Source organism: Hyperoodon ampullatus, assembly GCF_949752795.1.
Source record: "Hyperoodon ampullatus genome assembly, chromosome: 1".
Taxonomy (NCBI): Eukaryota; Metazoa; Chordata; class Mammalia; order Artiodactyla; family Ziphiidae; genus Hyperoodon; species Hyperoodon ampullatus.
The window spans coordinates 144,058,216-144,072,375 of NC_136914.1; the positions used below are offsets into that span (position 1 = coordinate 144,058,216).

The window sequence follows — 14,160 nt, forward strand, 5'->3', positions numbered from 1 at the left end:
AAGAACTAAAGATGAATCAAGCATCGATAAAAAACACAATAAATGAAATGAAAAATACTCTGGATGGGATCAATAGCAGAATAACTGAGGCAGAAGAATGGATAAGTGAGGTGGAAGATAAAATAGTGGAAATAACTGCTGCACAGCAAAGTTAAGAAAAAAGAATGAAAAGAACAGAGGACAGTCTCAGAGACCTCTGGGACAACATTAAACGCACCAACATTCGAATTATAGGGGGTCCAGAAAAAGAAGAGAAAAAGAAAGGGACTGAGAAAATATTTGAAGACATTATAGAGGAAAACTTCCCTAATATAGGAAAGGAAATAGTTAATCAAGTCCAGGAGGCACAGAGAGTCCCATACAGAATAAATCCAAAGAGAAATACACCAAGACACATATTAATCAAACTGTCAAAAATTAAACACAAAGAAATCATATTAAAAGCAGCAAGGGAAAAACAACAAATAACACACAAGGGAATCCCCATCAGGATAACAGCTGATCTCTCAGCAGAAACTCTACAAGCCGGAAGGGAGTGGCAGGACATAATTAAAGTGATGAAGGAGAAAACCCTGCAACCAAGATTACTCTACCCAGCAAGGATCTCATTCAGATTTGATGGAGAAATTAAAACCTTTACAGACAAGCAAAAGCTGGGAGAGTTCAGCACCACCAAACCAGCTTTACAACAAATGCTAAAGGAACTTCTCTAGGCAAGAAACACAACAGAAGGAAAATACCTACAATAACGAACCCAAAACAATTAAGGAAATGGGAATAGGAACATACATATCAATAATTACCTTAAATGTAAACGGACTAAATGCTCCCACCAAAAGACGCAGATTGGCTGAATGGATACAAAAACAAGACCCATATATATGCTGTCTACAAGAGACCCACTTCAGACCTAGAGACACATACAGATTGAAAGTAAGGGGATGGAAAAAGATATTCCATGCAAATGGAAATCAAAAGAAAGATGAAGTAGCAATTCTTATATCAGACAAAATAGACTTTAAAATAAAGACTATTAGAAGAGACAAAGAAGGACACTACATAATGATAAAGGGATCGATCCAAGAAGAAGATATAACAATTGTAAATATTTATGCACCCAACATAGGAGCACCTCAATACATAAGGCAAATACTAACAGCCATAAGAGGGGAAATCGACAGTAACACACTCATAGTAGGGGACTTTAACACCCCACTTTCACCAATGGACAGATCATCCAAAATGAAAATAAATAAGGAAACACAAGCTTTAAATGATACATTAAACAAGATGGGCTTAATTGATATTTATAGGACATTCCATTCAAAAACAACAGAATACACATTTTTCTCAAGTGCTCATGGAACATTCTCCAGGATAGATCATATCTTGGGTCACAAACCAGGCCTTGGTAAATTTAAGAAAATTAAAATTGTATCAAATATCTGTTCCGACCACAATGCTATGAGACTAGACATCAATTACAGGAAAAGAGCTGTAAAAAATACAAACACATGGAGGCTAAACAATACACTACTCAATAACGAAGTGATCACTGAAGAAATCAAAGAGGAAATAAAAAAATACCTAGAAACAAATGACAATGGAGACACGACAACCCAAAACCTATGGGACGCAGCAAAAGCAGTTCTAAGGGGGAAGTTTATAGCAATACAATCCCACCTTAAGAAACAGGAAACATCTCGAGTAAACCACCTGACCCTGCACCTAAAGCAATTAGAGAAAGAAGAACAAAAAAACCCCAAAGTTAGCAGAAGGAAAGAAATCATAAAGATCAGATCAGAAATAAATGAAAAAGAAATGAAGGAAACGATAGCAAAGATCAATAAAACTAAAAGCTGGTTCTTTGAGAAGATAAACAAAATTGATAAACCATTAGCCAGACTCATCAAGAAAAAAAGGGAGAAGACTCAAATCAATAGAATTAGAAATGAAAAAGGAGAAGTAACAACTGACACTGCAGAAATACAAAAGATCATGAGAGATTACTACAAACAACTCTATGCCAATAAAATGGACAACCTGGAAGAAATGGACAAATTCTTAGAAATGCACAACCTGCCAAGACTGAATCAGGAAGAAATAGAAAATATGAATAGACCAATCACAAGCACTGAAATTGAAACTGTGATTAAAAATCTTCCAACCAACAGAAGCCCAGGACCAGATGGCTTCACAGGCGAATTCTATAAAACATTTAGAGAAGAGCTAACACCTATCCTTCTCAAACTCTTCCAAAATATAGCAGAGGGAGGAGCACTCCCAAACTCATTCTACGAGGCCACCATCACCTTGATACCAAAACCAGACAAGGATGTCACAAAGAAAGAAAACTACAGGCCAATATCACTGATGAACATAGATGCAAAAATCCTCAACAAAATACTAGCTAACAGAATCCAACAGCACATTAAAAGCATCGTACACCATGATCAAGTGGGGTTTATTCCAGGAATGCAAGGATTCTTCAATATACGCAAATCAATCAATGTGATACACCATATTAACAAGTTGAAGGAGAAAAACCATATGATCATCTCAATAGATGCAGAGAAAGCTTTCGACATAATTCAACACCCATTTATGATAAAAACCCTGCAGAAAGTAGGCATAGAGGGAACTTTCCTCAACATAATAAAGGCCATATATGACAAACCCACAGCCAACATCGTCCTCAGTGGTGAAAAACTGAAACCATTTCCACTAAGATCAGGAACAAGACAAGGCTGCCACTCTCACCACTCTTATTCAACTTAGTTTTGGAAGTTTTAGCCACAGCAATCAGAGAAGAAAAGGAAATAAAAGGAATCCAAATTGGAAAAGAAGAAGTAAAGCTGTCCCTGTTTGCAGATGACATGATACTATACATAGAGAATCCTAAAGATGCTACCAGAAAACTACTAGAGCTAATCAACGAATTTGGTAAAGTAGCAGGATACAAAATTAATGCACAGAAATCTCTGGCATTCCTGTACACTAATGATGAAAAATCTGAAAATGAAATCAAGGAAACACTCCCATTTACCATTGCAACAAAAAGAATAAAATATCTAGGAATAAACCTACCTAAGGAGACAAAAGACCTGTATGCAGAAAATTATAAGACACTGATGAAAGAAATTAAAGATGATACAAATAGATGGAGAGATATACCATGCTCCTGGATTGGAAGAATCAATATTGTGAAAATGACTCTACTACCCAAAGCAATCTACAGATTCAATGCAATCCCTATCAAACGACCACTGGCATTTTTCACAGAACTAGAACAAAAAATTTCAAAATTTGTTTGGAAAAACAAAAGACCCCGAATAGCCAAAGCAATCTTGAGAACGAAAAATGGAGCTGGAGGAATCAGGCTCCCTGACTTCAGACTATACTACAAAGCTACAGTAATCAAGACAGTGTGGTACTGGCACAAAAACAGAAAGTTAGATCAATGGAACAGGATAGAAAGCCCAGAGATAAACCCACGCACATATGGTCAACTTATCTTTTTTTTTTTTTTTTTTTTTTTGCGGTACGCGGGCCTCTCACTGTTGTGGCCTCTCCCGTTGCGGAGCACAGGCTCCGGACGCACAGGCTCAGCGACCATGGCTCACAGGCCTCACAGCCCTCACAGGCCCAGCCGCTCCGCGGCATGTGGGATCTTCCCGGACCGGGGCACGAACCCGTATCCCCTGCATCGGCAGGCAGACTCTCAACCATTGCGCCACCAGGGAAGCCCCTGGTCAACTTATCTTTGATAAAGGAGGCAGGAATGTACAGTGGAGGAAGGACAGCCTCTTCAATAAGTGGTGCTGGGAAAACTGGACAGGGACATGTAAAAGTATGAGATTAGATCATTCCCTAACACCATACACAAAAATAAGCTCAAAATGGATTAGAGACCTAAATGTAAGGCCTGAAACTATCAAACTCTTAGAGGAAAACATAGGCAGAACACTCTATGACATAAATCACAGCAAGATCCTTTTGGACCCACCTCCTAGAGAAATGGAAATAAAAACAAAGATAAACAATTGGGACCTAATGAAACTTCAAAGCTTTTGCACAGCAAAGGAAACCATTAACAAGACCAAAAGACAACTCTCAGAATGGGAGAAAATATTTGCAAATGAAGCAACTGACAAAGGATTAATCTCCAAAATTTATAAGCAGCTCATGCAGCTCAATAGCAAAAAAACAAACAACCCAATCCAAAAATGGGCAGAAGACTTAAATAGGCATTTCTCCAAAGAAGATATACAGACTGCCAACAAACACATGAAAGAATGCTCAACATCATTAATCATTAGAGAAATGCAAATCAAAACTACAATGAGATATCATCTCACACCAGTCAGAATGGCCATCATCAAGAAATCTAGAAACAATAAATGCTGGAGAGGGTGTGGAGAAAAGGGAACACTCTTGCACTGCTGGTGGGAATGTGGATTGGTACAGCCACTATGGAGAACAGTATGGAGGTTCCTTAAAAAACTACAAATAGAACTACCATATGACCCAGCAATCCCACTACTGGGCATATACCCTGAGAAAACCATAATTCAAAAAGAGACATGTACCAAAATGTTCATTGCAGCTCTATTCACAATAGCCCGGAGATGGAAACAACCTAAGTGTCCATCATCGGATGAATGGATAAAGAAGATGTGGCACATATATACAATGGAATATTACTCAGCCATAAAAAGAAACGAAACTGAGCTATTTGTAATGAGGTGGATAGACCTAGAGTCTGTCATACAGAGTGAAGTAAGTCAGAAAGAGAAAGACAAATACCGTATGCTAACACATATATATGGAATTTAAGAAAAAAAATTGTCATGAAGAACCTAGGGGTAAAACAGGAATAAAGACACAGACCTACTTGAGAATGGACTTGAGGATATGGGGAGGGGGAAGGGTAAGCTGTGACAAAGCAAAAGAGAGGCAGGGACATATATACAGTACCAAACGTAAGGTAGATAGCTAGTGGGAAGCAGCCGCATAGCACAGGGAGATCTGCTCGGTGCTTTGTGACCGCCTGGAGGGGTGGGATAGGGAGGGTGGGAGGGAGGGAAACGCAAGAGGGAAGGGATGGGGGAACAGATGTATATGTATGACTGATTCACTTTGTTATAAAGCAGAAACTAATAAAATAAATAAATAAATAAATAAATTTGGCTAAATCCAATTAGCTAAATCTGTAATTTATATATTACAGTTGGAATATTTATCAGGAATGTTTTAACAGCTTTAATAAGAATGTCTCATTTTGGTTACTTGTGACAAAAACATTATAAACAGTTACCAAAATTTCCTTTCACACAGTTCATCCTGGTTTCTTAAGTATTCGAATTTCAGAAGTGTTTCAACAATTAATATCTGGTTTCTTTTGCATCAGAATTTAAATTTCTTTTTTAATTGAAATTCTTTTTTCTTCCTATTAATTCCAAATTTAAATTTTGCCTATTTGATCTGTCAGTAGTAATGAAAAAGTTGTTAAAATATTCTAATTAACACCGTTAACTACATTTGCTCAATATTAAAACCAAGGTAGTATTTTGGTAAATTCTGCATTTTGGTTATTGACATATTTATTTTCTGGTTAGGGTTCTGGATATATGGCCAATTAATATCATTTCATAGGAAAGGATATTGAAGGGCTTAAGGTCATTCAGTTAATTACTGGTAGGGCAAATATTAAAATCCCAAATATACTGAGTTGCAGAACTGGGGCTTTTTCCTCTATTCTCTACTGTCATCTGCCTCTAAATAATACAGGTCCTACTTTGAACCTGCTTGATTTAATTGTGCTTATATAACTCAGAAGCATGGACAAATTCAAACACAAATAGAAAGGTAAATAAATATTGGATTTTATCCTGAATTCCAACAGTCAATTTTTAAAACTCAAGATAGGGCTTCCCTGGTGGCGCAGTGGTTGAGAGTCCGCCTGCCGATGCAGGGGACATGGGTTCGTGCCCCGGTCCGGGAAGATCCCACATGTCGCGGAGCCACTGGGCCCGTGAGCCATGGCCGCTGAGCCTGCGCATCCGGAGCCTGTGTTCCGCAACGGGAGAGGCCACATCAGTGACAGGCCCGCGTACTGCAAAAAAAAATATATATATATGGAGGTTCTTTTAAAATTCTTACCTTTATACATAGAAAGGCATTTAAGAGAGGTCCATAGAGAGTTATTTGAGAATCTGGAGAAAGTTCCATTTCTACATGAAGTTTATCAGGTGGAAGTTCTGAGGGATCAATAGGTGGACGTGAAGAAGTAGAGGGAGAAGAAACAACTCTGTCTGTTTTCTGGGATGGCCTTAATACAGATAGCATTGTTTCTTCCATTTCTGACACTGGAATAAATTGAGGAAAAAAGAATAATGTTTGAGGGGTGAGGGAGGAAAGCACCTCTTAAAAGTTCTTCAACGAACTAGTCACTAAGAAATTCTGTTTTGCAAATATGAAAGCAACTAATGCTATAAAATATCTGTAGTATATAATGAAAACAAACCTGAAAGATTAATAGTTAAGAATGCAATAAAGAATGGACTTCATTGAAATATGTATAAAATAAATCAAACTTCAAAGAATCGATGAAAAATTCCCATTAACTAAGGCAACATTCTCATCAAGTTCTGTCAATATACTGTAAGTCTGGGTCACAATTAGGCTTTAACTATACTTAGGCATTAAACTATAAATTTATTTTCACATAAACAGCTATTCAAATGCAGTGTGACATTATCAACATATACATATGAGAAAGTTACAAAGACTATTCTTAAAAACTTAACTCACTGGAAAAATACACAGAAAATATCACTTGACTCTAATTCCACTTTGGATCCAAATAAAGCAGCACTTAAGCCTCAGGGAAACTATAAATGATATGACAGCTGTCAAAATGCATTAAAGAAACTAACATTTCACAAAATCTAGTGCTTTAAATATACAGATTTACATATACCTAACTTCATACTCCAGCTCTGCTGCTTCTAGCTCAGCAGACCTTGAGAAAATTACTTACTTTCTCTGAGCATATTTCCTCAACTCTACAATGACAATAATAATTATAACATCTATCTCACAGAGTTGCTTGAAGAGTTAAATGAGATAAAGTAAACCAGGAAACAGCTTGGCCTAGTATTTGATATATACAGTATTTGATATAGTACTTGATATATAGTAAACGCTCAATGAAAGTTAGCTGTAATTATACCAAAATCCTTAAAAGATTTTAAATGTATAAAATTGCCAATAGATGCATTTCCAAATATTTTTAATTTCTCCTTGTATCTTTGATGTTTATCAATTATAACATTAGATATTTCAACGTACAAATTATATAAAAACACTTACATGACTGTTTTAGCTGTTCATCTGCTTTTTGTGGATAAATTGGATGCCATGTGTAATCAATTGTAAGCATGACACTTGGGACAGTCCAGCATTCAACCCAACCAGCCCTTTGAAGAGTAAAAATAAAGTTTCTAGTCTGGTACTTATTCCTTTGATTGTATACAGACACCAGTTACAGATAATCAAATTTTACTACCATTCTTTTAAAGAATTAGAAGAGTAATTTCTCCACATAAACACAAAATACTTAGATCACTAATATTAAGTACTTACTTTTCTTGAGTAATGTTCCGCCATTTTGGTTTAACTGTTTTCTGGCTACTTTGACATTCAGCAGGAATACCAGTATCATGAGTCATTTTATTTGGGTGGCAATTCTTTACCAGCATAAATAATGAATATTTACTAGGGTGGCAATCTGGTAGAAACAAATGAAGATCAACATCTTCTCCCTAAAAAATAATTTATAATAACCCAAAGTAACAAAATAGGTACATAAATTTGTTAGGTTACTATTTACAGGCAAGCTTATCTATAATAATCAATTAAACAGAAAATAAACAAAATTTGAAATGGCAGGTTTTACACTGAATAATCAGGTAAGTAACTGGAATAAGATCTTACATTGACTGAAACTAAACTCTGCGTAGAAAGTCAAGAATGAGACTTCCCTGGTGGCGCAGTGGTTAAGAATCCACCTGCCAATTCAGGGGACATGGGTTCAAGCCCTGGTCCAGGAAGATCCCACATGCCATGGAGCAACTAAGCCTGTGTGCCACAACTACTGAGCCTGCGCTCTAGGGCCTGCGAGCCACAACTACGGAGCCTGAGTGCCACAACTACTGAAGCCCGCGCACCTAGGGCCCATGTTCCACAATAAGAGAAGCCACCGCAATGAGAAGCCTGTGCACCACAACGAAGAGTAGCCCCTGCTCTCCGCAACTAGGGAAAGCCCACACGCAGCAATGAACACCCAACACAGCCAAAAATAACAAATTAATTAATTAATTAACCTTCTTTAAAAAAGATAATAATAAAAATAAAATCTCTAAGTAAAAGAAAGTCAGGGAAAAAAATCAGGGAAATAAACAGCACAGTTTCTAGAAAACAGTAAGAAGATTATCTTCCATGGGTTTCCTTGGATATTTCACACGTAACTCAGTAAAAAAAAATTAAAAATCAGCTAATATAAGCTCAGGTGGAATATGTTCTGTATTTTAAAAAACATGATTGTCTATTTTGATTCTAGTAAGTCTTGGTTCCTCAACTGCCTTTTAAGAATTATATCAAAGGATCTTCACTGAGTTTCACTTTTTTCCTTATAGGTCCCTGAATCTTTGCTCATTTTGATGCTTGGTTTCTAAACAGGCAACACAGTGGGGTGGTTAAAAGAGTGGAGCCCTAAACTATACTGCCTGGGCTCGAATTCTAACTTGGCCACTCACTAGCTATATGACAACTTATATCAACTTGCCTCCTCAGTTTCCTATTCTGTAAATGCAGATAATAACAACAACTACTACAAGAGGGTTGTTCTGAGAATGATTAAATGAGTTACTACACATAAAGCACTTGGAGAAGTGTCTGGCACAAAGAAGATGTTAATACTTGCTGGATGCTCTTATTATTGCTGCTATTTTTTACCTTCATAACCTCCATCAATACTACAACTACCAATGATTGTATACCTTAAAGTTAGGTGTACCATGAATTTTGAACTCCTAAGAGCTGGCTTTTGGATCATGGGGTTTATTCCTTGAATTCATGGTTAAAATTAGGACTGAAATACAGCTGACCCTTGAACAACACAGGTTTGAACTGCACAGGCCACTTACACATGGATGTTTTTTCAACAGTAAATATTACAGTCCTACACAATCTGTGGTTCGTTGAACCTGCAGATGCTGAACCTCAGATACAGAGGAACCAAGGATATGGAGGATATAAGGAGAACTGACTCTAAGTAACTGCACACGAATTTATGATGGCAGGGAGGGTCAGCGTCCCTAACCTCCACATTGTTCAAGTGTCAACTGTATAGAGAAATGTAAAATCCAGTTCACAGACTAATATTAGACCTAGAATAAGTTCTTAAGAGAACATATAGATTAGTCACAGAGGTCAGAAATGAGCTCTAACAAAATAATTGACTCAAGGAATTTTTTTTTTTTTTGCCCAGGTTTTTTTTTTAATAGAAGTATAGTTGATTTACAATATTATATTCATTTCAGTCATATAACACAATTCAGTGTTTTTATGGATTATATGCTATATCAATACAAAGTTATTATAAAATATTGACTATATTCCCAGTGCTGTACATTACATCCCCATGACTTATTTTATAATTGGTAGTTTATATCTCTTAATCTCCTTCACCTACTTCACCTTTCCTCCTTCCCCTCCCCCCTCTGGTAACCACTAGTTTGTTTTCTGTATCTGGAAGTCCATTTCTGTTTTATCTGTTTATTTGTTTTGTTTTTTAGATTCCAAATATAAGTGAAGACATACAGTATTTGTCTTTCTCTGTTTGACTTATTTCACTAAGCATAATACCCCTCTAGGTCATCCATTTATCCATCATAAATGGCAAGGTCTCATCCTTTTTTATGGCTGAGTAATACTCCAGTGAGTATATATATCACATCTTCTTTATCCATTCATCTGTCAATGGGCACTGAGGTCACTTCCATATCCTGGCTATTGTTAATAATGCTGCTATGAACACTGGGGTACACATATCTTTTCAAGTTACTGCCCAACTTCTTAGGGGAACTTGGGGAACTTAGGGGAAAGGCAGAATATTACAGTTAACTACAAAAAAGAAACAGGCAATTCTGTGCCACAGAAGTTAGTGAACAATGGTGGAAAACCAAAATACTTCAGGGTGGCAACAGGATGGGCAGGAGAGAGTAAAGGTAAGTGCTGGGAAATCAAATTTACTAATAAACCTTGTGGAATAAACAATGCATCTAATTATACGTACTCTTAAAGAGAACTTGGTATTACATGTAGCTGGAACAAAGTCCATAAACGGCAAAGAGAAATCAATGTTTAGTGTTTCGCCACAGGCTGCCAGGTACACTGCAAAAAAAAAAAAAAAAAAAGAAAAGAAATTTACTTTTCATTAAAAAAAAATTTTAAACAAAAACTGCCTTAAATACACACCTAAACAAAATTAAATTTAATATACTTAGTGTAATACAAATTCTGAAATAGTTCTCTGAGAGTCTTATAAGACAATGGAAAAGAAGATCAATTCTAGTATCTATTAAAACTACAAAAATCAATACCAGTTTTCTTTGTTGGTATTTGTCTTAATGAACAGAATACTAACCTAATTTTTAAAAAGTACTTACCATTTTCCTGTTGTTTAGTGGAACAGTCAATCCAATTGTGCTGATTAGCTGCCCAAATCATTTCAAATTGATGAAACATGATTTTAAAATTCCATGTATATGGAACAAATGAAAAAATGTCTGGAGCACTATCGCTTGACCAGTCTTGAATTAAATCTAAAATTATTGAGGTAGGAGACAGAATGTAAAATTAATTGAAATTCAGAAAACAAAATAAAAATATTCTAACACCAAAAAGTTTCCTATTGTTACCTAAAAAGAACTTTTATACAAAAAGGTGATTAAGATGTAGCTAAATGATTGGACAGTAAAAATGCTTACTTACTAATCACAGTTCCAAATAAGAAAACTTTTATGCATTTCATATACCTATTATGTTTTTAAAGAAACTTCAGAAGATAAAAGAGGAAAAAAAATTACCTGATATTCTGTTACCAAGATACCTAACATTGTGGATATATCTCATCCTAGTTCTTTTTTCTATGTAGATTTTTACACTATCCTAGATGTACAAGTTAAATTACTTTTTTTCATTGAACTCAAAATTTTGCCATGTTACTTCGTACACATTAACAAAAATTTTGTTCATTAAAAAGATATGCAGTGATTGAGCTCTTCCCTGTTGATTAGAACCGGGTGCTGGGAGAGCTATAAGCAGACAGGAAAAAGAATCACGCCGAAGGCAGTAGAATTCCAGAGCTGATGAAAGGCTCTTGGTGCTGCAGCCAGGAGTCACTGCTGTGCCTCTGAAGTGGGAGAGCCAACTTCAGGACACGGGTCCACAAGAGACCTCCCAGCTCCACATAATATCAAGTGGCGAAAATCTCCCAGAGATCTCCATCTCAACACCAGCACCCAGCTTCAGTCAATGACCAGCAAGCTACAATGCTGGTCACCCTATGCCAAACAACTAGCAAGACAGGAACACAACCCCACCCATTAGCAGAAAGGCTGCCTAAAAACATAATAAGGACACAGGCACCCCAAAACACACCACCAGACGTGGACCTGTCCACCTGAAAGACAAGATCGAGCCTCAACCACCAGAACACAGGCACTAGTCCTCCCCACCAGGAAGCCTACACAACCTACTGAAACAACCTTAGCCACTGGGGACAGACACCAAAAACAATGGGAACTACGAATCTGCAGCCTGCAAAAAGGAGACCCCAAACACAGGAAGATAAGCAAAATGAGAAGACAGAAAAACACACAGCAGGTGAAGGAGCAAGATAAAAACCTACCAGACTTAACAAATGAAGAGGTAATAGGCAGTCTACCTGAAAAAGAATTCAGAATAATGATAGTAAAGATGATCCAAGATTCTATTTACAAGATCCAAAATCTTGGAAATAAAATAGACAAAATGCAAGAAACAGTTAACAAGGACCTACAAGAACTAAAGATGAATCAAGCATCGATAAAAAACACAATAAATGAAATGAAAAATATTCTAGATGGGATCAATAGCAGAATAACTGAGGCAGAAGAACGGATAAGTGAGATGGAAGATAAAATAGTGGAAATAACTGATGCAGAGCAAAATAAAGAAAAAAGAATGAAAAGAACAGAGGACACTCTCAGAGACCTCTGGGACAACATTAAACGCACCAACATTCGAATTATAGGGGTTCCAGAAGAAGAAGAGAAAAAGAAAGGGACTGAGAAAATATTTGAAGAGATTATAGTGGAAAACTTCCCTAATACAGGAAAGGAAATAGTTAATCAAGTCCAGGAGGCACAGAGAGTCCCATACAGAATAAATCCAAGGAGAAATACACCAAGACACATATTAATCAAACTGTCAAAAATTAAACACAAAGAAATCATATTAAAAGTAGCAAGGGAAAAACAACAAATAACACACAAGGGAATCCCCATCAGGATAACAGCTGATCTCTCAGCAGAAACTCTACAAGCCGGAAGGGAGTGGCAGGACATAATTAAAGTGATGAAGGAGAAAACCCTGCAACCAAGATTACTCTACCCAGCAAGGATCTCATTCAGATTTGATGGAGAAATTAAAACCTTTACAGACAAGCAAAAGCTGGGAGAGTTCAGCACCACCAAACCAGCTTTACAACAAATGCTAAAGGAACTCCTCTAGGCAAGAAACACAACAGAAGGAAAATACCTACAATAACGAACCCAAAACAATTAAGGAAATGGGAATAGGAACATACATATCAATAATTACCTTAAATGTAAATGGACTAAATGCTCCCACCAAAAGACACAGATTGGCTGAATGGATACAAAAACAAGACCCATATATATGCTGTCTACAAGAGACCCACTTCAGACCTAGAGACACATACAGATTGAAAGTAAGGGGATGGAAAAAGATATTCCATGCAAATGGAAATCAAAAGAAAGATGGAGTAGCAATTCTTATATCAGATAAAATAGACTTTAAAATAAAGACTATTAGAAGAGACAAAGAAGGACACTACATAATGATAAAGGGATCGATCCAAGAAGAAGATATAACAATTGTAAATATTTATGCACCCAACATAGGAGCACCTCAATACATAAGGCAAATACTAACAGCCATAAGAGGGGAAATCGACAGTAACACAATCATAGTAGGGGACTTTAACACCCCACTTTCACCAATGGACAGATCATCCAAAATGAAAATAAATAAGGAAACACAAGCTTTAAATGATACATTAAACAAGATGGGCTTAATTGATATTTATAGGACATTCCATCCAAAAACAACAGAATACACATTTTTCTCAAGTGCTCATGGAACATTCTCCAGGATAGATCATATCTTGGGTCACAAATCATGCCTTGGTAAATTTAAGAAAATTGAAATTGTATCAAGTATCTGTTCCGACCACAATGCTATGAGACTAGACATCAATTACAGGAAAAGATCTGTAAAAAATACAAACACATGGAGGCTAAACAATACACTACTCAATAACGAAGTGATCACTGAAGAAATCAAAGAGGAAATAAAAAAATACCTAGAAACAAATGACAATGGAGACACGACAACCCAAAACCTATGGGACGCAGCAAAAGCAGTTCTAAGGGGGAAGTTTATAGCAATACAATCCCACCTTAAGAAACAGGAAACATCTCGAGTAAACCACCTGACCCTGCACCTAAAGCAATTAGAGAAAGAAGAACAAAAAAACCCCAAAGTTAGCAGAAGGAAAGAAATCATAAAGATCAGATCAGAAATAAATGAAAAAGAAATGAAGGAAACGATAGCAAAGATCAATAAAACTAAAAGCTGGTTCTTTGAGAAGATAAACAAAATTGATAAACCATTAGCCAGACTCATCAGGAAAAAAAGGGAGAAGACTCAAATCAAGAGAATTAGAAATGAAAAAGGAGAAGTAACAACTGACACTGCAGAAATACAAAAGATCATGAGAGATTACTACAAGCAACTCTATGCCAATAA

General features: G+C 36.5%; 1 protein-coding gene across 2 annotated transcripts in view; it reads right to left on the bottom strand.

Moving 5' to 3' along the window:
- The window catches only part of BLTP1 (bridge-like lipid transfer protein family member 1), a gene marked incomplete at its 5' end in the record, with an annotated part of 191,446 nt that overhangs the window by 133,374 nt on the left and 43,912 nt on the right, over positions 1-14,160 (bottom strand). For both annotated transcript variants that reach the window (XM_079697870.1, XM_079697869.1), the window contains 5 exons: positions 6,163-6,368; positions 7,375-7,481; positions 7,648-7,826; positions 10,361-10,458; positions 10,734-10,889. In XM_079697870.1, coding sequence (XP_079553996.1) covers positions 6,163-6,368; positions 7,375-7,481; positions 7,648-7,826; positions 10,361-10,458; positions 10,734-10,889 — 746 coding nt within the window. The remainder of the gene's footprint in view (positions 1-6,162; positions 6,369-7,374; positions 7,482-7,647; positions 7,827-10,360; positions 10,459-10,733; positions 10,890-14,160) is intronic.